At 35.4% G+C, this 25,254-nt stretch overlaps 1 protein-coding gene across 1 annotated transcript in view; it reads left to right on the forward strand.

Moving 5' to 3' along the window:
* The first annotated feature begins 4,537 nt into the window (after nt 1–4,537).
* Nucleotides 4,538–25,254, forward strand: part of LOC140143538 (neuronal acetylcholine receptor subunit beta-3-like) — a 28,299-nt gene continuing 7,582 nt past the window's right edge. Inside the window, exons 1-7 of the mRNA XM_072165370.1 lie at nt 4,538–4,574; nt 11,881–12,005; nt 14,858–15,000; nt 16,955–16,999; nt 18,636–18,745; nt 19,241–19,468; nt 21,396–21,709. Coding sequence (XP_072021471.1) covers nt 11,930–12,005; nt 14,858–15,000; nt 16,955–16,999; nt 18,636–18,745; nt 19,241–19,468; nt 21,396–21,709 — 916 coding nt within the window. The 5' untranslated portion in view covers nt 4,538–4,574; nt 11,881–11,929. The remainder of the gene's footprint in view (nt 4,575–11,880; nt 12,006–14,857; nt 15,001–16,954; nt 17,000–18,635; nt 18,746–19,240; nt 19,469–21,395; nt 21,710–25,254) is intronic.

The following is a 25,254-nucleotide window of genomic DNA, read 5'->3' on the forward strand; positions in this document are numbered from 1 at the left end:
GGCATCCTCTTTTTATGACATTTGTCAGTAGATATCCACGAAAAACTTTTTTGACAAAAGTTGGCGGGGGCTGTGGCTGTGGATCACGAAGTGCCCTTTTAAATCGATTTATTATTTTTAATATTTTCTTTAAAATGACTCATGTATCAAGAACAATGGTTTTAATGCAGCCTGTATAAAGTGTATCAATTGTTTGTTTGAATGTACGATATGAACATAATTCAACAGCACCATGATTTCCAGCCTTTATTTTTCAGATCATCCCCTTTGGTGTGCAGACAAGGGGAGACCCAACCTTTGTACAGTATTTTCGCGGGGTTGAAGAGCACATCAAACACACCGTACCAAATTGCATTATGAATACGAGGAATGGCTTTCTGATATCAAATAATTTTGATATGTTGAATTCTCAATATAATACAATTCTCGGTAATAATATAGCTTGATAACAAATTACTAAAAATGGATATTTTTGATTCGAAGTAATTTTTTAAATCTAATAATATGTACTTAAAGTGTATGTAGCTGTGATGAAAAGTCGTCCATCATATGAAAATGTTGACCTGTTATATTGAAGATAGACATTTTCCCCCAAAAGACCTAATTTTGTTTGTGGTGTTTTTGAAAGAAAAATCCACGTCATCAATACGAAAGGTCCTCATTTTCAATATTATCATAAATACGAAAGGTGAACATTTTCAATTGATCGTCGTTTTTTTTTTTATCCCAGATACATACACTTAAAGTACAAATCATTGGATTTATCAAAATTACTTCAAGGACTGTGAAATGTCAAAAACATAATTTTTTAATAATTTGTCATAACATTTTTATTATTTCCGGAATTTCCAAATATCAACATTATTTGATATCAGAAGGACATTCCTCGTATTCAGAATGCAATTTGGTGTGTGTCTGATATGCTCTCAGGTCCCACGATTTTGCTTTCCGAGCCCTTTACGCGTCAGTGGGTTGAAAATCCAGTGAAAAGTAGTGTGTTCAAAAGTTGACACTTAAAAATGAAATAATGAAATAGATTTACACTAAGCCAAAAAAGAAACTTATAATTTTTCACAAGGTCATATCTTAAAATCCTGTCTATCAAAATTAATTAAAATTACACACAGGATTGCCTCAATACTCTACTCAAAACACATGTCAGCAACCAATCAGTTGGCCAACTGACACAACCGCAAAATGCACTGATATGGAACAACTTCCAGGACCACATTCACAGCCCTATTGGTACCCAGCAAAAGAAATATGTGAGAATGATCTTGAATCACAGGTCACAGCCAACAATTTTAACAACATTAAGTTAAAAACATTAAAGAGAGTCAAAACAAACTTACCAGGATCATCATGTCACATGTCCAAACAAATAATGAAGTCCTTTAGTAACGGGAAGCATGGGGCAATCTTCCCCAGGATATCATCAGGAACTTGGTTGGAAGCATGAGAAGCAGGTGCACAGCATGCGTGCAAGCGCACGGTGGACATACCCGTTACTAAAGGACTTCATTATTTGCTTGGACATGTGACATGATGATCCTGGTGAGTTTGTGACCTGTGATTCAAGATGCCGTTCTCACAGATTTCGTTTGCTGAGTGCCAATAGGACAACTGCTTGGTTATTGACATGTGTTTAGAGTGGAGTATTGAGGCAATCATGTGTGTCATTTTGGTTAATTTTGATGGACAGGATTTTAAGATACAACCTTGTGAAAAATTATAAGTTTCTTTTTTGGCTTAGTGTATTTAAGTGTGATACACATAGATTCAGTACACTATGTTGTTTTCGATGTTGCTGTTGTTACATACTTGATATTTAATATGGAATATTTTCCCCAAAATTCCAAAACTGGTCTGCAAAGGGATCTGTATAAACCGCAAGGGGGTAAATATTAATTGGGGTGTGTCGGGAGATGATGTAAAAATAACTGTTTGACAGAAAATGTGCTTTCCATTAGTTTACATTATGTCGCTCATAATGTAGTGTATTAGCCTAACATGGCCTAACATGGCGGATTTAAGGAGACTGAAATCGAATATCCTTTTGATATCAAATAATCGTGATTATGTGTACACATAAAGCGTATGTAGCTGGGATGAAAAGCAGACCATCATTTGAACATTTTCCTCTTTTGTATCGAAGATAAACATTAAGTTTCCCAAAATACATTATTTTTTTGTTTGTATTCTACGAACATTTCCACACAAAAATATCAAAATGATTTCACATGTCCCATAACAATACTGTGCAAAGGTGGGTGACCGAGTCATTAAAGAAGTCATTTTTGCAAGGATGACGTTCGTAGACAAAGGTGACATTTGACCATGTAATAATTGTAAATATTGATATGAACCTTAAAAACATAATCAGTCTGCAACATTTCCCCTCACGGTCATTTCGTTAAAGTCCAGTTGCCTATGGGTGTGGCACCAGTGCTGAAAGTGTAGAGTGTTAAAAGTACAATATTTCGGGTAAAGACTCTTCTTCAGGTACAGAGGAAGAAACATACAAAATTACAAATTATTTGATATATATACAAAATATAGGTTCCATGGTGTCAAATACACAAACATATGCAAAACAGATTATGGTGTAAAAACATGGAATGTTTACAAGAGAGCCAATTGTAATTTAAAAGATGAAACTTGGTATTGAGTTCTTGCGGTTTAATAGTCTGTAGTTTATTGGTAATAGATTGTTCAGCTGTATAACGTTCCTTGTCTGTGTTGCCAGTGGTGGATAATATACCGGTGATGCTAACATCTTCCAAACTGTGGTTCTGGCTGTCAAAATGTGCGGCTACATGCTTACCAGGTTCATTGTTCTCGACCTACGATGTGCGGAAAAGCGAACAGACAGAGGAGTTTTGGTTTTACCAATATAGACCGTGTGGCATTGTTAAAAAGGGGCATAAATCAAGTTCTCAGATGTACAGGTGGATGATCTGGAGGTGATGTGGTGTTATTACTGCAGATACGGCGAAGGCGTCTAAACTGGGCACAAGGAATGTATTGCTTGCATTTGTAGGGACGGTTGGAAGAATACAAAAGAAAGCTGTGCGAGTCTGTGGGTTGATAATAAACCGTGGTAGCAAGCCTGTCAGAGTCGATGTTAATGGTGAGATCCAAGAAGTTGACGGATGTATCTGATAGTGTCCAGGTGAATTTAAGAGATGTTGAAAAGGAGCACATAAATTGAATAAATTCCAACAATGTCGTCGATGTACCTTCTGTAGAGACTAGGAACCGGTCCCTTATGCACGGAACAGTTTCTCCTCAAGGTAACCAACATGAATACAGGTAAAACCAGGGCCGAGTCTGGAGCCCATAGCAACCCCTTTAACTTGGAGAAAATATTGGCCGTTGAAGCTGAAGCTGTTGTACTTGAGTACCAGTTCACTAAGTCGGAGAATGGTGGCTGTGGAAGGACTCTTATTAGTGCGACGATTAAGGTAATGCTTAAGAACTGGTACTCAAGTACACGAGCTTCAGCTTCAACGGCCAATATTTTCTCCAAGTGGAACATTCTGAAAATAGCTGGGGGTGGATTTCTCAACATGAATATTCCAGAAAATTATGTGAATATTCTGGAAAATTCGGCAGATCTCAGGTTCAGATTTTAAGCTCTTTTGGCCATATTATTTGTAACAAATCAATCGATCAAGTATAATGTCTTTCAACGGATACCTCTTAATGCGTGCTATATCAAACCTTGAAAAAAAAAGGAATGTTATTTTTTTTTATTGACGCTTCCATTAAGCTTCATTGTAACTATGGAATCTAAGATTAACCACAACAGCATTAGAGTATGCAGCCCTTTTTAAACGGGCGTGCACCCCAGGGTATATCACAAAAGTGACAAGTAATGGGAGAAAAAGAGAAGAGAAATGTCTGTGGTCATGTAATGTTGGTGAGATTAATCTCACATTTGACCACACCAGCTTTACAAAAATCAAACGTAGGCCCGCTTCGCAGGAATGTTTTCCAATTTAAAGCATAATTAACCATTTAAGCTTCACTATGTCATTACACATTCCATGATCCTTTCATTGGCTCACCAAGAAATTCGCCCCAGGATTTCTGTATACGATCATGAATAGTATAATAGTATCTGAATAGGAATAGCTAGATTCTGATATGATGTGCAGGATATTATAATATTATGAATATTATGCCGTATCGTATCATGAGTATGGCTATTAATTTAGTTAATTACTCTGTTTTTAGGTTAATTGATAAGATAAAGTAACGAATTCTAAAGCATTATAATTATGCTCACTATCCAATAATAATGAGTATAATATAGTAATTAAGGTTCAACGTCATGACATAATGTGGATTTGGCCAATATAGCGGCATTAATTGAAAGTACCTATTTATTGTATTCATTACTATAGTAATAGTTTTCGGCTGCATTATACGACCATTATAGTAAATGATGTTGTTAGAATGCTAGTGGAAATCAGGATTTGCATTACATTTTCTGAAGCGGAATAATATCGTAATTTGATTTAAAAAAATGTAAAACAAACCAGGATTGTGCTGCTGGGAATAAACTAATGGTAAGCTCAAATCATGTTTTAATTTCTTTTCTTATAAAGTTAATAGCCCTTTGGAAAGAAATGACGGTTAGTTGCTCCTTCGTGAGATCAGCAAGGTTCTAACTGATAATATTGTCGACATACGGTACTGTCATACGTCATATTTCAAGCATTTCTTAGTCACGAGTTACAGGCATCAAATATTGTAATGTTTACAGCTTACAGTAGTATGGATACAAGCTGTATCAAAATGAGTCTTCATTGGTAATGGATGAGTCTGACACATCTGCAAACTTCAACATAAGATCCAAACAATTTGTAGATTAATTGAAAGTAAAAAATTATAATTTTCTGATAATTTTAATAGTATCCAGTGCTGCATTTTGGAAAAAAGAGGCAGACCTTTCAATAAACATGAAAATTGATGGGTACCAATCATTTTGATACAGGGTGGTACATGTGAATGTTTACAGGCTGTCAAAATTGTCATGCTTTTTACTTTGCTTTCTTTGGTTATAATTGTTTTATTTCCTAATCACTGGGATCTCAAAAATGCCATCTTGTACATTTGGGTATACAAACTCATATTCCAAAACTTGAGATCAAATTTACGAAGAAATGCATTAAGGCAACTTTGAAAAGACCTAAAATTCAAATCTAATGGATTTAAATTATACTCTAATAAAGATTTGAATTTTAAGTCTTTCAAAAGTTTTGTCATTTTAATAAGTCTCTTAGACTTATTTTTAAATCTTAGGATTTAGAGAGTAGTGAATTCATTTTGTGCGTGTCAGTTTATTTTTGAATATGGATAAAATAAAATAATTCAGTTCAGCACCTTAAAGGCTGGGTATGAACGCTTGCACAATATTTTTTGTTGGACATAAGAGCACATCAGACATATCGAATTGAATTCTAAATACGAAGAATGTCCTTCTGATATCAAATAATTCTGATTTTTAGAATATAATACAAATTTTATGGCAAATTATCAAAAATTGGTATTTTTGACATTTAACAGTCCTCGAAGTAAAATTTATAAATCTAAGTATATTTACTTTAAGTGTATGTAACTGGGAGGAAAAGCCGACAATCATTTTAAAATTTGGATGTTTCGTATTGAAGAGCTTGATTTTTTCCCCAAAACGCAATTTTTATCGAATTGCATCCTGGATACGGGGAATTTCCTTCTGATATCAAATAATTTTGATTTTTGAAATTCGCGATATAATACAAATTTTATGGCATATTATCAAAATTTGATATCTTAAATATTTGTGATATTAAACAGTCCCCAAAGTTAATTTTATAATGGTATGTACTTGGGATAAAAAGCCGACCAACAATTGAAAGTGTTTATCTCTTATTATGGAATATACATTTTTCCCGAAAGACCTAAATTTGTTGGCGTTTTGGGGACAAATCTATATCTTCAACACAGAAGGTCAAATTTTTGGGCGGGTGCGGCGTGCCGCACCCGCCCTATATTCTCTGACTATTGACCTACTTTTTCACATGCCACAGTGTTGAGAAAATATTCGTGCCGGTTATATCCCAAACACCCACAGAGGTGATAGTATACGGCGAGTTTTGTAATTATTACTTGATTTTGATATGTAAGTAATACGATAAAGTCGTCATAGGCAGTAATGTGTTTGTATTAAAAGAAATAACAAAAATAATTATTTACGTAATAGAAATACTATTTGGAAATTGCAGCAAGCGTTTTAAATAAGTTATATTTTGGCTTTTGGTTTAGGTAAAAACGTTTTAATAACATTAAAATGTCGGGTTATATAAAGGTCATGATAATGTTTTAAAACGTTTTGTATGAAAACACGCTACAACAATATTTTTAAATGTTTTCAAAAAATGTTATTGTAAACTATTTTTGCAAACATTCTTGCTAAATATTGTGTCAATACTTAAATAACGTTATGTTAAAATATTTGAACCCAGCAAACACAGAAATGTTCTTAAAATGTTTTTTTTCAAAACCTTTTAATAACATTTAAGTGTCGGGTTATATAAAGGTTATGAAAACGTTTTTAAAACGTTATTGAAAATATTTTGGGCAAACATTTTTCGCAAAATATTTTTTCAACCCCAAAATATCATTCTGTTTAGAATGTTTTGTATCATGTTTCAAGAATGTTTTTGGAATGTTATTAAAATGTTTTTATACCCTTTATATAACCCGACATTTAAACGTTTTCTGTAAAACATTTTTGTTTGCTGAGCAGTAGATTGTCAAAAATGTTTTTTAAGGTTATGAAAACGTTTTATACTCTTAATATACCCTTTATATAACCCGACATTTAAACATTTTCTGACAACCTTTTATAACCTTTTGCGAATGATGTCGAAAACGTTTTGTGTTTGCTGGGCATTGTGTTCAGTGTGTACATAGGCTATTTACTTTTCAAATCTTGTGACAAATTGTGCTTGCTGATGCTTGTATAAGGTATTATATCTAAGGTATTATAGCCAAATTATTAGAATGCATGTGCACCAGTAGAAATGGCCCAGGTTGAATAAAATAAATAAACATATGAATGAATATTTTATTCCCTGAATTATTTTTGTTGGGACAAAATAATGATATAGTTTGACGCTTTGAAATACAGTTATGTTAATCATAATAAAGTTACAAAGTTAAAAAATAATATCGAATTATGTAATAGGTATGATTACGAAAATGTTTTAAATAACTATTATCTACAAAAGTTTTATAACAATGTTTTATATAAAATGTTAACATAAAACGTCTTATGTTATGATGTGAAGGGTTAATATAAAAACAGGGAAAATCTGTTCCAACTGACCAGCAGAGAACAAAGGATAAGCAATAGATAAGATTAAAATCAGGGAAAATATGACACAACCTCCAATGGGGGAATAACAAACTTATAAACGTATAAAGTTAAAAACTCTTTTAACTTTGTTTATACGTTTTGTGTTATTCCCCCATTGGAAATCGATGTTGTGACATATTTACCCTGTTTTTAATTGTGAAGACTTGCTCATTCTTTCATTTTTTCATTTGCCCGCCCTGTTCCTTTTAAAGGAATTTTTTAAATTCATATGATGGACGGCTTTACAATTCATACAATTTACTTCGAGGGCGGTTAAATTTCAAAAATATACATTTTTATTAATTTGCCATAAATGTGTATTATATCGCGAATTTAAAAAAAAATCAAAATTATTTGATATCAGAAGAGCATTCCTCGTATTCAAAATGGTCCTTTTTTTGTTTTTTCATGTACGCCGGGTGGTGATACTAATTTAATGCAACATTGATTGAATGCGGGAATTGGTAATATGCGCTTCGCTGTACACAAATGAGAAAAAAACAATAGAGGGGTCATAAACGAGTGTCACTCCGTTGGTATTAGGCCTACCTCAATGGAGGCAATTCAACAAAGTCACCAAATAATTTATGGTATAATTCATAGCATAATATTTATTGCATATCTAGATATAGGCAGGTGTTCAGTAGGCACCAATGATAACTGGGGTGCGTACAGGTATGTCAAAACATCCTAACACTTTGACCAGATTTCGAAACTCTGTAACATAAAAGTACCGTGGACATTTAAGCAAAATATTGGCCAAAATTGGTTCTACGTACTTTCATGTAAGCATTATTCAATAATTCTAAGGTTTGGTTTTAGGGTTTAGGATTAGAGTTCAGGGTTTGGGTTAGGCTAAGGGTTAAAGTCCGTATGCACAAAAGAGATAGACCCGGTCTAAAGTTAGACCAGGTCTAAGTGAAATTTAGTTCCAGCTTAGATGTTGGTGGTTTCAAATCAAATGGCTTGGGCGTGATATGAACTTCGATTTTGCGTCCTTTCCCCTTTCCTCCACGGCAACCTCGTCTTGTTTTTCTGGCAATACCAAGGTTGCTCAACGTAGTCCAGATAGATGGTTCAATATTATAACAATGTTGTTGATCACACCTTTTGTTCAGATTAAGTAGGATATCCTCACTGTATATTCGTGGAGGCATAGGGTCTTTTTATCTTTTCAGTTTCCGTAACTCTATTGTTCAGATACGAAAACGCAAGGGATTCAGTAAGTTTACTGTAATCTGACTTCATTGTTAACTCTGAAGTACCAATCAGCTTATTTCAATAGAGGTAATTGCCTGTGTCAATAAAGCACATAAAGGCTGGAGATAAATGAACACCGGTGTACGACCGCTGTTTTAATGGTCTAGCGCCCTCTCGTGTTTGACAGTGATAAATTGATTCACATTATTATGACAAAATGCAAATCCGAATGAAAAGGTCCACTTTTTCTGTAAAAACGTTGAAAATAAGCCCTTCAATCACAAAAGATCCGCTTATGAGCCTGTCGCGCCCCATTGCACTTGTGCAGGGCCAGAGTGTCGCCCTTCCCTCGTATCAATGTCTATCTCCCTATTTTGCTTCCTCCCCCCCCCCCCCCCCCCCCCATGATCAGGCTCCCCACTCCCTCCCCGGTCCCTACTCTCTCCTCTCGAGCTTTCTCTTTCTAGCCTTTCCGTCTCTCCCTCTCCTCTCTTTCTTCCTCACCCCCTCCCACTCTCGCTTGTTCAGTCTCAACTTAGTATCTCCCTCCCTCCCTCCCTCCCCCTCGCGAAATTTATCAGTATGATCCCTTACTGAAAATAAGCTCTGCCAAAATAAACATTTAAAATAAACCGGAGTCTTGCATATAGGCCCAACCAATTATCAGATTAGCTTGCCATGAATAGAATACATTATCTTTGCTCCAATGCAAATTCTTTTGTATTGCATTTCAATATAAAACATGATTACCAAATCACCACTTGTACGCGCCACATTGGGAGATATTTGACTATTTTAGACGCTCCTTTCATCGCCAATATGAAAGACTCATTGCTTATAACTTGGCAACATGGTCAGTATATATTTCAATGCAAGACTTTTTTTACGATCCACTTACGTCTAGGCGTAAGTACATATACACCAAACACAAGTCAATTGAAGCCGTACAATTTACCGCGAATTTAGGACCGTAAAATTTAGACTCTTCTTTTGTCTAGATTGGCACCCAACCGCACATCTCAAGGTTTTATGTAAAAAATCAATATAACTTACCAAAACGAAAACTGAAATTCACGAGCTTCAAATTTTCAGTAACTAACAAAAGGCTAGAATAAAAGATTGGTCATACCTGGGAGACTACCACTTCAGAATAACAATAACTTACAAAAACTATTACGGATACGGAAACAGAAACTGAAAAGATAAAACGACGGATAGTGTGAAAAAGTTAAAGTACAATACACTGTCAATGCACTATGTTAGAGAGTTGCTTCCAAATTCTGCATTTGTATAATACACAAGATATAACGCTGATCGTTGAGATTCAAAAATAAGACAAAATAGCACAATTGCTGATTCCAAAAATTCAATCAAGTTCTGTTATCCATTATAAAATGTACTCACGCAATTCCTATATTGACGAAAAATACACAAAAACGTCTTTAAAATATCAAATTTGATGAAACATTTACAGAGCGAAAGTGACATGCAGCCAATCATCAAAGAGGGCGCTATGGTCCTTTACTCTTGTTTCATTCCTAGAGTAGTTGGCAAATTCTAAAAATTTAAGTGCAATGTTCAAAAATAAAACAAAATAATTTGTAAAATGTAACGGAAAAATGTCCTTTCTCCTGGCACTTAATTCCACTTAGACCCGGTCTAACTTTACACCCAGTGTAACTCTTTTGTGCATACGGACCTAAGGATATAAATATTTCGCGATGCTTGTATGAAGGTAACACCAAAAACTTACATATAAATTAAAGACCAAATTAAAAATACTAGTTTGCGTCTGACGGCTCGGCCTGATAAGGGCAAAGGCTCGGACTGATTTGTTGGTGACTTGCATAGTGCGGCAGTTTTGGTCTTGTTGACAAAACGTCATACGCAAACTAGTCTTTTAATTGGTCTTCAACTATAATGAGCCTTTCAGTTATTTATGCTCGTTAACTATACTTGATTATTGATAAAAAACAGTAAGCAACAAAGCAAGTGTAAATAATATACATGTATTATGAAAACAGTATGTCTGTTTTCCTTCAAACTAAAAGAATATTGATCAGTCTACTCAATTAATCTCAATTAAAATATGTTTAAATCATTTCCTATCATTTCCATGCCCCGATACCCCCTTGATATATTTGTTTGAACTTTACATTATCATTATTAATAGGTATTGGGGTGAATTGTGTGTAGGGTAATTGGTTCCCACGCTCCTGATTTAGAGGGTTTTAACAAGCATAATTCTGGCTGCCATATTGAGGGTGATTTTGAGGCAGCGCAGCTTAACCTAGCAAATTGCATTGCCGAAGTCAAACATTGATGTTGAAAAACAAATTGAAGCTCAATGACACGAAAACGGAGCTTTTCATCATCTCTTCGCCAAGGCAAATCAATTCGGCACTCTGTGTAAATCTGAAGATCGGTGAATCGGTGATTGATCCCTCTCCATCTATTAGGAATTTAGGTATAACCTTTGATCACCATCTCAATATGGATTTGCAGGTTAATGCTTTATGTCGCACTATCAATTACCATCTGCGCAATATTTCCCGCATCCGACGTTTTATTGACCAGGACACCTGTGCACATGCAGTGAGATCTTTAGTCCTTTCTCGGCTTGATTACGGCAATTCTTTGTTAGGTGGTATATCTCGTTATAATGTTGGGCGTCTTCAAAGACTCCAAAACCGTGTTGCGCGACTCATTTTCTGTGTTGGTAGGCGCACCAGCTCTTCACCACTTTTACGCGAGCTGCATTGGTTGCCGGTCAAGCGAGTTTAACATGTTTCAGATCTTGCTGCATGTGTACAATGGCGTGAATAGTTTGGGGCCTATATATCTCCGATATTTTATAACATTATATTTGCAAACGTACGGGTTTAAGACAAGACCCGTCTCAGGGTATAATAATAATAATAATAATAATAATAATAATAATAATAATAATAATAATAATAATAATAATAATAATAATAATAATAATAATAATAATAATAATAATAATAATAATAATAATAATAATAATAATAATGATAATGATAATATTCTTTTTTAGTTTGAATTAGAAATAACAAAATCATGTATTTGAGATATTAAGAAAAAGTGGTATGGAAGATATACATATTGTATCACTATAATATATCACGGTGTCACCTTTGACCGACCAAAATGTCTGATATCTTTAATAATATGTTTAAATAGTTTAATTTTTTCCAAGAGTAATTGCTTTTTATCTCGACTGGCTAATGTGTTTGATTGTTTTGTTGCAGGACACTTATTTACGTGCATTTGAAGACATTTTGAAAAGCAAATGAGAAGATGAGAAGAAGAATGGAGAGATCGTTAATGGACATCACTTCTGTTGTACTCATACTATCGCAGCTTTCGTCAAATGGTAAGACCATAAAATGTTAATAGTTAATCGCGGAATAAAATGTGCGCTGTTCTGTCAAGACCATACGGAACTGGACACCTACATGTGTCCTGTACCAAAATGCAATCGATGGTAAGGTAAAAGAAATTCCGTCCGTGATTCAGAGGCAAATGATAATATCGGACCGAATTCAAGCAGCACGTCGGCGCCCAGTTCTGTCTGAGGTTGTTATTTTTAGGTTTCATGGGAATCTGAGTATCACTCTATTGATTTTGAGATATAGCCAAACAATTTTGTTTCCTGTTGTTTTGAAAACTCTTTAATTGCTCATATCTTTGGAACTGGTTGTTCAATTTCAATGGGGTTTTCTGCAAAATGCAGCTTTGTAACTGCTTTTTCCTATACTATAACAAACTGAAAATGTATAAATATATTCCGACTGATTTTGCTTTATCGCATCACATATCTGGGAGGGAGATTTTCATTATTTTCACACTCAAAGCAAAACTGTCACCCTGTGACCGTTCTTCATGTGTAGTTAAGGCCTATTCGGCAATCTGTGTGGTAGAAAATAAATTTGCACAGCACGCAATGTATACGTTAACATGGAACATACGTGAACATACGTGAACATACCTCTATGCTATATTTTTGTACAAATGGATAGCTGACCCTGGTAACACTATAACGTTGTTCAACGTTGTTACAATGTTGATGCATCTTAATCACTATGGCTAATGAGGAAAGTAAAGTGATTGGGTGAATGCAGCACCGGTTTGAAAGTTGCCATCTGTGCAATGATGTGTACACAAATGATATAAACATCTCAAAAAAAGTAATTACCCCCTTTTAATAATGGCCATTATTCAAAACCGGGCTGCAAAATAGTAGAATTTATTTCTGCGCATTTTGACACTTAATTTGATACGATAGCCCCAAAAACAATAAAACACCAATCATTAATGTAGTGATGTTCAGATTTGAAAGTTGCACTTACAATAATACAAAAACACTCGGATATCATTACACAGATTTCCTTCCATTATACTAGGTATGTCACAGTGGCTGCAGAATAATTCTGCCACACTGTACATGCAAGCATAACAGTGAATTGAAAAGCGCGCGCTTCAAAGTTGACCAATTTTAGAAAACATCATGTCAAAAAATGAATTTCCTCATAATGCTTCATTTATCCAAAATGTTTGAATTTTTAATATATGGTGTGTGAAGACTTTCCGAGGCTACCATCGGGTCCGCAAAAATTAAATATTGTTTTGTTTAAGAGCTACTGCCTGTTTTTATGGATTTTTGAAGATCGCTCATAAATCAGTAAATATAGGCCTATTGAAATAAAGGGACCTACCACCATTTAGCTGAAATATTAATCTTTCTTAGCATGTAAATTATGTCCGTCGACAACGAATGAAGCACTTCCCTTGCCTTGAGTAAAACTAATTAAAAACAAAACATTATCAAAGAAATTTTTAGGGAGTAATTTTCCAAACCACAATAGCTCTAAGCCATTGTGTGTGTCCAAGGCCATACTATTTTTGTATACGCGATACAGTAGAATGGCTGTTCTTTTTACCATTTGTCTTCCCCTGTTAATCCAGATAACAAAATGTTAATTTAAAGTCTCATTGCAAATGAATTTTTATTTGTACTTTTCGGATTTAGCTTTGAGAAATGGTGACACATGCCATGTTTACAGCAAAAAATGAGAATTCTATTCCAGACATCGTCAAAATGTCAAACTTTGTATTTTTTTGTCTTATATTTAAGTAATTAACTGCAGTTTCTTTATTCAACATCATAACAGGTTCATACTAGACAAATTTATGGTGAATGGATAGACTTTCATTAAATATTGAAAAACCAAAACTAGTCATGCCTAATTTACATAATAATATCATGAATACATAATTAGCTGTAATTAGCTAATTTGCATAATTAATTACTTTTTGTGTATTTTTTGTTATCAATTGAAATAACTTTGTATACATATGTGTGCAAAAAAAACCCGCACCCTGATATCATGTACGGTTTTCTATTGGCATCAATTTTGCATATTAATTAGCTGAACTTAGTCATTTTTTCACCTTTAATTTGTCTGCAGATTGGCTGAAATAGCTAAAATAGTATATTTGGTTAATTTATTATAATTATTCAATGATAGATTTTTAAATTTTGTTTTCTTTAACGAAGTACGGAAAGATAGGCATTTAACCTGTGATACTTAAATTAACGCTGCTTTTTCAAGCAAGGGTCCAAATAAACCTTCAAAATCTCGAAATGTGCCAATTTTGTCATTATAGCCATTTGTGGCAGGTTTTAATTCCATTTACGAGCATCTTAAAATTGACACTACATCACAATGCATTGACCGATTTCAATTCCGTTTTTGATTTTTGATTCTTTAATAAAGCTCATTCATGTAGAAACATTAAATAACGTGTTTCTGCTGCGCTTATTTTTGGGGTGATATGCCTAATTATACTGAAAACAAATCAATAGAATTTACTGCAACTTTCAAATCTTAGGTTACTTGGGTTACAATGATTTAAATGTACGCTGTGACGTCAATAATAAGTCAATTGCTACAATGGCCATTTATATTTAAAGGGGGTAATTACGTTTTTTGAGATGTTTATAAGTTCAAGTCATGAGTGGACTTAGCTTAGTAGAGGTTTTCGCTGGAAAAGTTTAAATCAGGATACATCAATTGTCCAGAACTTTTAGTGTAACAGAACTTATTGTAAAATGTATAAATCAATTGACTTTGCATTTAGGTTTATTTCAATTATCTTGTCTCGTTGCGTTATATGGGATGCGCTACTGTTATTGTTGTATATTTGGTTTTTCTCTCGTACTAGTATACTGTGATGAAAATAAGACAATGATGGACCTACACCGCCATCTTTTCCAAAACTACGTGAAGGATGTTAGACCTGTGATGAACTCTACAACAATCACCACTGTTACCTACAGACTAGTATTTAGAAACCTTCTCGATTTGGTAAGTAATCAAAGCAATCATTACAAAGTTAAACAAACCTAGTCATAATTCATATTGTTCCTTCTTCTCCGTTCTCCAACTTTCTTCATATCTATGTTTGGTTCTTGTTATCTTTTCAGTTTCTGCTAGTCTATTGTTCAGAAACGAAAATGTGATTATGTGAGTTGATATGTAACTTGAATTCATTGCTAAGTTTGAAGTACTAATCAGCTTATTTCAATAGAGGTGGATACCTGCTGTCATTAAGGCTGGAAAGGGAAAGATTATAGAACACGGGTGTTTTTAGTGGTCATTGTCCTCTAAAGCATATTGGGGAATATCCTTCGGTGTTGTTAAACTAGTTCACATTAATGAGACACAATCAGAATGATCTGTAAAAACGTTGAAAATTAGCGCCATTACACAAGAACCAGGTATTGAGCCGATCGCACCCCGATAAATCCTAGCTAAGGGCCTGTCGCCCTTCCCTCTTGAATTTTTCGTATTAATGTATATCTCCCTATTTTGCTTCCTCACCACCCCTTTCCGAATAAGTCTCTCATCTCCGTCCCGGCCCTTCTCTCTCCTCTCGTGTTCTTCTCTTTCTAGTAATTCCATCTCCCCCTCTCAATGACTGACAAAAATAAACATTTAAAATAAATTTAAGTCTCGCATATGGGCCCAACAAATCATCCGATTAGCAATTGCTATTGTTACAAATGATTAAAATAAAATACCTTCGCTCTAAGGCAATTCTAAGGCAAAACGATTACCTTATCGCCACTTCAATGCCCTTTTGGGAGATATTTGGCAATTTCAATCTCTCTCAATATGACCGACTCTTGCTTACAACTTGGCAACATGGTTAGTATTTATTTTGATGCCAGACTATTTTCACGACCCGCCTATGCGGAAGTGCCTATACTCCGAATGCAAGTCAATTGAAGCCGTACAACTTATCGCGAATTAAGACCGGACAATGTAGACACTTGTCTGGATTAGCACCAACCAAGTTTTCATGTCAGAAATTAACAAACCAAAAACAAAAATTTACTTCCTTCAACATTTTAGTGAGCAACAAAAGACTCGAAAAAAAAGACTCGATCTGAAACCGAAACCGAAAACTGAAAAGTTAAAAAGACCCCTTTTAAACTTTATACTCGATAAAAATGATAAATTCCAAAAGTATATATAGATTATTCTTATAATTGGCAATTCAGCCTTAGATGTGGTAAATAGCATTGGCATCAATAATCTCGTAAATTAAAACGAAGCCCATCATCACCATCATCATCATTATCATCAGGTACGCTATTCGTCTGTCGACATGGCGCCATCAATAAAATTCGTACCACAGATGCGATTTGAAGCCTGTGTGACATTACAGTATCATTTAGTTGTTTCAGTTCTTTTTGGATCAAAGACTTCCAAGCAGTTTTTGGCTTTGCTCTAGGTTTTTATTTTGCGCAGATATTCTGCCATGGATTTTATGGCTGATGTGTCTGTCTTCTGGCAGTCTCAGTAGATGTCCTAGCCATGATAGCCGGGCGTTTCTTTATTTTCTTGCTCCAATGTGTTTCTTTTCGTTTATTTAATATAGAGTTGCATATTGGATATTCTGTCAGGCCATGTAAAGTTTAGTAGCCGTTGGAGTAAGATCTCTGGAGAGCATCAAAATTTTGTTCAAGAGTTTTGGAAAACGTCGATAGTTATCATAAATTTAGTTCGCTGTTATACAGAAAAAATACTGGACGTTTTCCTGTGGTGGAGACTTTCTTGTTTTTGAAAACGATATTGATTTTGTTAAATGCTGAGATTTTATTACGTGATTTTATGAAGGATATCACATGATTTTAACGAGATCATGGCTTTCTGCCCCATCAACGGCTAAAGCGTGCCAATCAGAAGAATGGTCTATAAATATATAAAAAAAATAATATTGACCGTTTCTGTTGTTTATGATTTTTCCAAATAGAATACCAGAGAACAGACCTTCACAGTAGGAACGTTTTTAAAAGCGGTAGGTCGATCGAAGAATGCCACACGTCTATATATGTAAATTTATGTCGAAAGCAGACACTTTTGGGCAGGATCGTAAATGAAGAAATAGCCAAAAAAAATTTTTCACAATTTTGGTTTGTTGCGAATTTGTGATGTTATTAATGTTTAAAGTATTGTCTGAGAGTTTCATACCGGAATATAACTGGCATCTTGTATTTTTTTGAGACATTTTTCAAGGTAATTCCCACTCTCAACATTGTCAATAATATTTTTAAAGGCCGATTTCTCAATTTCAAATTTTATAATACCATAACTTAAGTGACTACAGTGATTCAAGACAAGTGCTTCATGTCAAATAATGAGGTACATTTTAGCGATACCTCTTTTCTTATCATAAATAAGGTACCGCTTATCTTGAGTCACTGAAAATCCAGTGTAGTAACTGGATTCCTTGCCCCTATAATATTTTGCAAAAATATTCACAAATTTATCAAGAGGTGTATGTAAAAACCTCAAAATTGATAACCTGCCCCAAAGTGTCTGTTTTTGACATGGCGCATATAATGCGTAAATATGCCCCAAACCCTCCACCACAAGGATACACCCCACAAAACAAATCGTAACAATAAAACGTTGATGTGAAACATAGATGCGTCTTTAAGGGAAGGGGTATGAACGTTTGGGCACATCGAATTGCATTCTGAATACGAAGAATGGCCTTCTGATATCAAATAATTTTGATTTTTGAAATTCGCAATGTAATACACATTTTATGGCAAATCATTAAAAATTGATATTTTTGATATTTAGCAGTACTCGAAGTAAACTTTATAAATCTGATGATTTATACTTAAAGTGTATGTAGGTGGGATAAAAAGCCGACGATCAATTGAAAAATTTGACCTTTCGTATTGAAGATATGGATTTTTTCCCAAAACACCAAAAAAAAAAAGGCTTTTTGGGAAAAAAATCCATATCTTCAACATGAAAGGTCAAAACTTTCAAATGAACGTCGGCTTTTCCTCCCAGCTACATCCACTTTAAGAATATATCATTAGATTTACAAAATTTACTTCGAGGACTGTTATATCAAAAATTTGAAAAATATCAATTTTTATACTTTGTCATAAAATTTGTATTATATCGTGGTTTTCAAAAAATTAAAATTATTTCATATCAGATATACATGCTTGGTATTCAGAATGCAATTCGAAACGTCTGATGTGCTCTCATGTCCCCTAAAAAGTACTGTCGAAACACTCAAATCGCTTATTCCATCCCTTAAAGGAAAGGTCAAACAGATGAACCATTTAAGCTATTGGACAAGGTTCCATTATTGAATTATTGCGCTACTACATTTGAAAAACATAATGTGCCCATTTTATGGACACAAATGAGGTGTTTAATATTTGTTGTGTTTTGTATAGATATACTTTACACTTACTTATTTACATCTATGAAGAGAGTAGCCACTGATGGCGCTAGTATCTTATGTTGAATTCAGTTTTAGGCTTTATGTTATTCACTAGTTTACTAATATGACCATGTTCTCCTAAATAGATGCACTATATGTGTGCATCAATCCTTAAAATCAGAGGTACCACTCGTATTTTGTTTTGTGGAAAATGATAAATTATCTTCTTTATACCATTTAGGCCTGGGAAGACGAATTCCTTAGATGGAATCCTGACGAATATGATGGAATTGACACATTCAATGTGCCAATTACATCGATATGGATACCAGATATAACGCTCAGTGATAAGTGAGTGCCTTTAAATTAATTAATTATGTATGTCCGGTTGTCCCGGAATTATTATAATTATATATCATCTACAATAATATTCTTCATTCGCTTAATACATGTTACCGTATTGATAACCTAACTACATTGCAAGTTTGTTCAGATATTACGATAAAGTTACGTAATAATCGGGAGTTGTTTATTACATAGGTGACGGATGTCAAAACCGGGGTATTTTACATAGTGACGGATATCAATCGCAAATGTATCAAGAAATGGACATTGGGGAAGCGTTGAATAGTTGTATTGGGCATAGTTTATAAACTTCCCATGTTCAGCAGTTCATGTGTCTAATAAAAGTAGACACTTAAAACTTACTTTCAAAACATTAAAAGGTTGTAAAATCGTACATCTCACATATATAACAGATTGCCAAAGTTATCATCCTTCTCGATCTGTCAATATGTAATACACTCGACGGTATTTTCAGATTTGTTCCATTTTTGTATTTTGCAGTGCCGATATTGGCTTCGAGAGGGCAAAGCCCGGTACAAGAGCTCTGATTTTCTCAGACGGTACAATAATCTGGTATGCTCCAGTCATATACATGAATTCATGCAACATTCGAGTTCGATGGTTCCCATTTGACACCCAAGTATGTGAAATGTTGTTCCTTTCCTGGTCTTACGATGGATTCGGCATCAACTTGGAACCAGAAAGAAGCGCCGATGCCTCACAGGAGAGGTAAATCATTTTTCTTTTGCGCATCATATTCCTTAAACATGTCCGTCCCATATCAGCAACGTTTTTACTATAGGCATACTGCAGTTACTGTCCGTTTTCCTATACACAATACACAGTGCTCTCACCATTGAGCCGTGACCTCTACAAATCGTGCCACGTTATAAGGATAGGCATTTGCCTAGTTAACGTCAATGTGTGAAAAATAACCGGCCAATATTAAAAGTACTCTCAAAAACTTCTAGCAAATATATTTCTCTAACATGACCTAAAATTACAGCTAGGTTAGATGTTCAGAAATATTCGTACTTTGGTAAAATAGTGAGTGGGGGCAAGGCATAGCTAGCCAACTCCCGTGTTAATTGAATGGAGATTTGACCGAAAATTTTGGTAAACGGACCGCTCACTTCTGAAGAATGCCACACGAAAACGGTACAAGCTAGATTTAAAGTACGCTCTGTTCGATCATCATGATGAGTTTTTAAATAGTATGCCGAAATTTGGTACTGTAGGTAATTGACAAAGGGTCGTACAGCGCTGATGAGTAAGTGACAGTGAACATGAAAATCAGGGCCCATAACCCAAGTTAGTAGCTAGTTAGTGGAGCTGTGAAGGCAGTCGCGGGACTGATTATTGATTATTGAAGTGCCTTATTAATAGATACGCACGATTTAGGGCAAGAAAAACAAACCGGGACACTTTTGGAGACATCATCATCATCATCATCATCATCATCATCATCATCATCGACATCATCATCATCATCACTTTCTACATTTTTTCTAAACAACATAGGGCCTACCGTTTTAATAAGATTTTTTTCTTGAAATGCATGTAACTATAATTATTGTTTAGAGCGTGATGAAATAAAACATCACGATTTTCATCACAAAACAAATATAATGCATAAGAAATCGTTTGTTTTAGAGCGTGATGATGAAATAAAACATCACGATTTTCATCCCGAAACAAAGTAATACATAAGAAATCAATTTTTCGTGAGTGATGAAATAAAACATCAAAATTGTCATCACGAAACAAAGTAATACATGAGAAATCGTTTGTTTTAAAGCGTGATGAAATAAAACATCACGATTTTCATCACAAAACAAAGTAATAGGCCTACAAAAGAAATACATTTTTCAAGAGTGATTGAATAAAACATCACGATTTTCATCACGGAACAAAGTAATACATAAGACATCGTTTGTTTGATTGCAATCAACCGCGACAGTTCGTCTCACACACATAACAATGCACTGCGATCAAATAGGTTGATGACAACATTTGATTGAATGGACTGCACTGCGCCATGATTACGTGCACCGGTTCAAATCCTTTGTTTGGAGGAGCCAATCAATAATTTCACGTACAGCCTCTATGCAAATTAGAGTTTACACACGCTGCAGCTGGGGTAATCGACCGAAGCTTGTTGCCGTTAGTGATCGAATGCATGAGCTTATTTGCTTTACTGAATCGATTTACTGGATTAATTTCCTGTTAACTGGGTTTAATGCCACAAAGGTCGAATCGCCTTTGCCATGGACCATGACTGCATCATGGGCCCTAAAATGCCGCATGTTGTCAATAACCTCGTGCTAAGGTTAGCTGAATCCTTCTGGCCTCTAATGGATCCGCCTTTTTTTTCGACAATCCTTCACGTTGCCTTCACCAACAGCGCAACCCTATGACCGTGCGTAGTTGTTGAAAGACTGAAGGGTTTAGCCTAGGCTAAGGTCACATTCTGGAAAGCTTGACTGAGTACTATATAGAAATTCCTGCATGAAAACGTGGTGTCTCAAGCGACCGTCACGGTGACAAACAACGTATACAAAGTGGGGATCAGACTGAGTGATGGTACCGGTTGGAGCCCCGCAGTTTTATTAGTCTGCTCTCACTGAATTCTGATTTTCTCTTTCTTCTTCAATAGGTATGCACATAACGGTGTATGGGACATGGTGGCTGTCCGTTCCAGACGTGTAGTAACGACATACCTTTGCTGTCCAGAGCCATACCCAGAAATACAATATCGACTTGTATTCAAACGATACCCCACTTTCTACCTTTTCTATATGGTGTTACCGTGTCTATTCCTCTCTATTCTGTCGCTACTAGTATTTTACCTGCCTCCTGATTGCGGAGAGAAGCTCACGCTATCTATCACCAATTTGTTGGCTTTGGTCGTGTTTCAACAGTTGATCGCCGAGAATATACCACCGAGCTCTGACGACTCACCCGTAATCGGTATGATAATTTAGAATATAAAAAATGACTGTAAAACTTTGCCAACTCATAATCAAAATATACAAATTACGGATACACAGTTTAATATAGCCAGTCAGGTTTTATTTCTAGCGTCATCATTTGTTATGATATTTTTATTTGATAGGTACCTATTTCCTATGCATGATTGCCATGGTATGTATTTCTGTGATTTCAACTGGTGTTGTCATGCACGTGAGTGGTATAACGCAACCAATGCCAAGATGGATGAAACGAGTGTTTCTGGAAATAATTCCCAGACTTCTGTGTCTATCTACCTATTCGTAGTAAAGCCACGTCAACCTAGCGGCAGACTTCGTAAGTAGGTCTGTCACTGAAAATCATCACGCAGGTGGGCATGATATTATTGAGAATGGAAAAGTTGATAACAGCACAGGCAATGGAGATTCTGTTGGTCAGGAACGACAAGCATCTTGTGAGACTGTAGAGTTATTGAAATACATTACGGACACTATCATGATAAAGAATGTAGAAACACCAGAGCATCTTCAATGGCGGCGTTTATCTATGATAATAGACCGCTTACTGTTGTATTTATTCAGCCTGTTTACTATTGTCTGCACATTTTACCTCGGTGTTTTTATTGTTCAGGGAAGTGTCGAAGAGTATAATGATATTTTGAATGAGCTGGAAACAGATTGGCAAAATTAAAGGATTGTTTCAATTTCTTTACATTATATTCTGCACTTGACACTTAAAAAGTGTGTCTGATATCCTGCACTCCCATTGTTTAAGAGGGTAACATATGGAATCCAACCTAAGCTAAATCATTACTGACAGTATTTTGGAACACAACTTTCACACAGAAAGGGTAATAAATAAAATTTCATAAATCACAGACTAAACATTTTGTTGGATGAACGTATAAATGAACAAAATTGACCTCATTTTTAACAACACATTACTTACTTATTCTGGACTATGTAACCTAACTTGCTGGTGTTAATTGCACACAAGATATAAAATATACGAGTGGATATTCATATGTAGTGGTAAATAAAATGAATTAAAGTTTGAACTTCAACACTACACTATTTTTCGCTCACCTGGAAAGTTTTCACTAGTTCGACTAGCGTCTCCTGCAGATGGTGATGCTGTGATGATATCTTGTCTACAATCGGTATATTCCTCACTGATGACGTCATGTGATTGACAGCATGAGGTCATAAGATGTTACGATGTAGGGCCACACCTGTCACACGATCACACGACGTCATCAGTAAACCATAATCGGTTAATAATGTCTTGCTACGTTACGTCATACCACTGGATTGGTCATTAGGATACTTGAAGACGACTTGGGATCTTCTTGATGGCTCGGTTGAGATGAGGTAAGTTGTATCTCACTCCCCCTTTCTTGTTTAGTGACGGCTGCTCTACTCTCTCCCAGATGGCTTCCTCGATACCTCTCCTGTACCACGGCCCTCTTTCAAAAATCACCGCGTTCTCGATGTCAATGTCATGACCCGTGTCTTAAAGGTGGATGTATAATCAGCAGCAGAGTTCTGAGTCTCGTTGGAACTAGGCCTCCTGTGTTGGTTGATTCTGGCTTTCAAGACCAATTGTGCTTCGCCAACATAGACAGCGGAGCAATCAGCGTCACCATGGTATCAGACGCAACAAAGCAAGTTGTAAAAGTAAAAGGTGCAAGATTTTATTCAAAACTTATATTCACTTATTTCTTTAAATGTTATCAATTATTTGTTTGAATGTATATGAACATTATTAAAATACCAGCAGTCCATATGGTTCCTGGTGTTTTGCTTTTTATCTATTTTTCTACAGTCCATTCCACACGATATATGTGGCTACGCATAAAAATGTTAATGACTTCAATAAAACCGATTTGTTTTTTGGTTTCAATGCGCAGGCTAGGTTTTCAATGCGCAGACATGGAGCTTACCATATTCTTTCAAAGTGCAAGCCTTACAGTAGGGTTTTATAGAAACCAATATTAACAGGATAGTTGGTTTTTGCACGATAACAGGATATTTTCATAATTTTCTAATATTATTCTCAAAGATCTATCGTATGAATTATCAGATACACCACTCTACGACATGGAAAACTCTGCTCACCTAGAATGGACAAGAGCGCGAGCGGTTTCAATCATCACATTGCAACCATACGGTCTATCGTTCAAGAATTCTATAGAGACAGTATTGTCCCCCCTCAACAATAGGCCTTTTATTATGTATGGTCGTGATTGAGTTTGTTATCACGTGTTTTTTAATAGGATATCACATGATTACAAAGAGAGCGGAATAGGACCTCGGTTTAGTTGTATTTTACGTGATTATCGATATCAAGGCTATTTACCCATCTTCGACTGAAGCCTCCCAATTAGAAGAATAGTGTATAAATAAATTTTATATTTTAGCCATATTGACCATAACTGTTGTTTCTGACTTCTCCAAATAGAATACCAGAGAACAGACCTTCACAGTAGGAACGTATTTAAAAGCGGTAAGTTGATTAAAGAATGCCACATGTCTATTGACCCTAACTCTATCAAATCTTAAGGCCGGCTTACACGATGCAATTTTCCATGCAATTGCCTGTTGCACAGACCTTGGAAAAAGATTGCTCCATGTATTTTGGATTTGCAAGGAATTAATCCCCCAAGCATCAGGCAAATTAATCCCCCGAGCAACAGGCAAAAAGGTAGAGACATGCTCTACTTTCAAGGTTGTTGCATGCAATCTAACTTCCTTCAGCCAATCAGCTGAGTGAACACCGGCTGGTCACTGCATTCATTTGGGAATGTGTAGGGACCAGCTTTATTCACCATCCACAACATGATAAATGTGTGCACATGCTACATTATAATACACTTGTAGGCCTATGTTGTTGTTGGTAGTGGTGTTTAGCCCTTTTGATCTTAGTTTTCCTTAGCCTTTTATTTATGGAAAATTGTATAGATATACAGGAGAGGATGGAAATATTTTGCTTTCAGGACAACACATGAGCCATTTTGATATTAATACGAAAATCATTAACCACTACTTATGTTTTGAGTATATCCCAAACCTATGGCCACGCTCAAGGAATTGCAAGGCCGAACATTGCTTCGTCTATTTTGATCAATTGCACAGCTTCATGGTCAGTGAGCACATAATCTCACCCACTAAGTAATGGGCCTTGCAATGGAAATTTCATCGTGTAAGCCCACCTTTACAAAGAAAATCACTACGCGTGCAGCGGTTTATATTGAGAATAGTCACGCATGGCACCACTATGACAACAACGATTTAATATTTTGCCTGTTGCATTGTGTGCTTTATTGATTGGCCCGTGGTGTACTTGTGTGCAATACAATGATGCGTTCCTATTGAAATCGTTGAAATTGCAACTTCTGATTTGGGGGTTTGAATCTTTGGAGGCACATATCTTGGTAAATTCTTGTTAAATTTTCATGAACAGGGTGTCAAATGAGAAAGCAAAGTCCAAATTACAAAATGTATATTTCAGAATAATCCAAAATTATCAGGTTGTTAACTGACGAG

This window comes from Amphiura filiformis, chromosome 2 (assembly GCF_039555335.1).
Source record: "Amphiura filiformis chromosome 2, Afil_fr2py, whole genome shotgun sequence".
In the NCBI taxonomy this organism is placed as follows: domain Eukaryota; kingdom Metazoa; phylum Echinodermata; class Ophiuroidea; order Amphilepidida; family Amphiuridae; genus Amphiura; species Amphiura filiformis.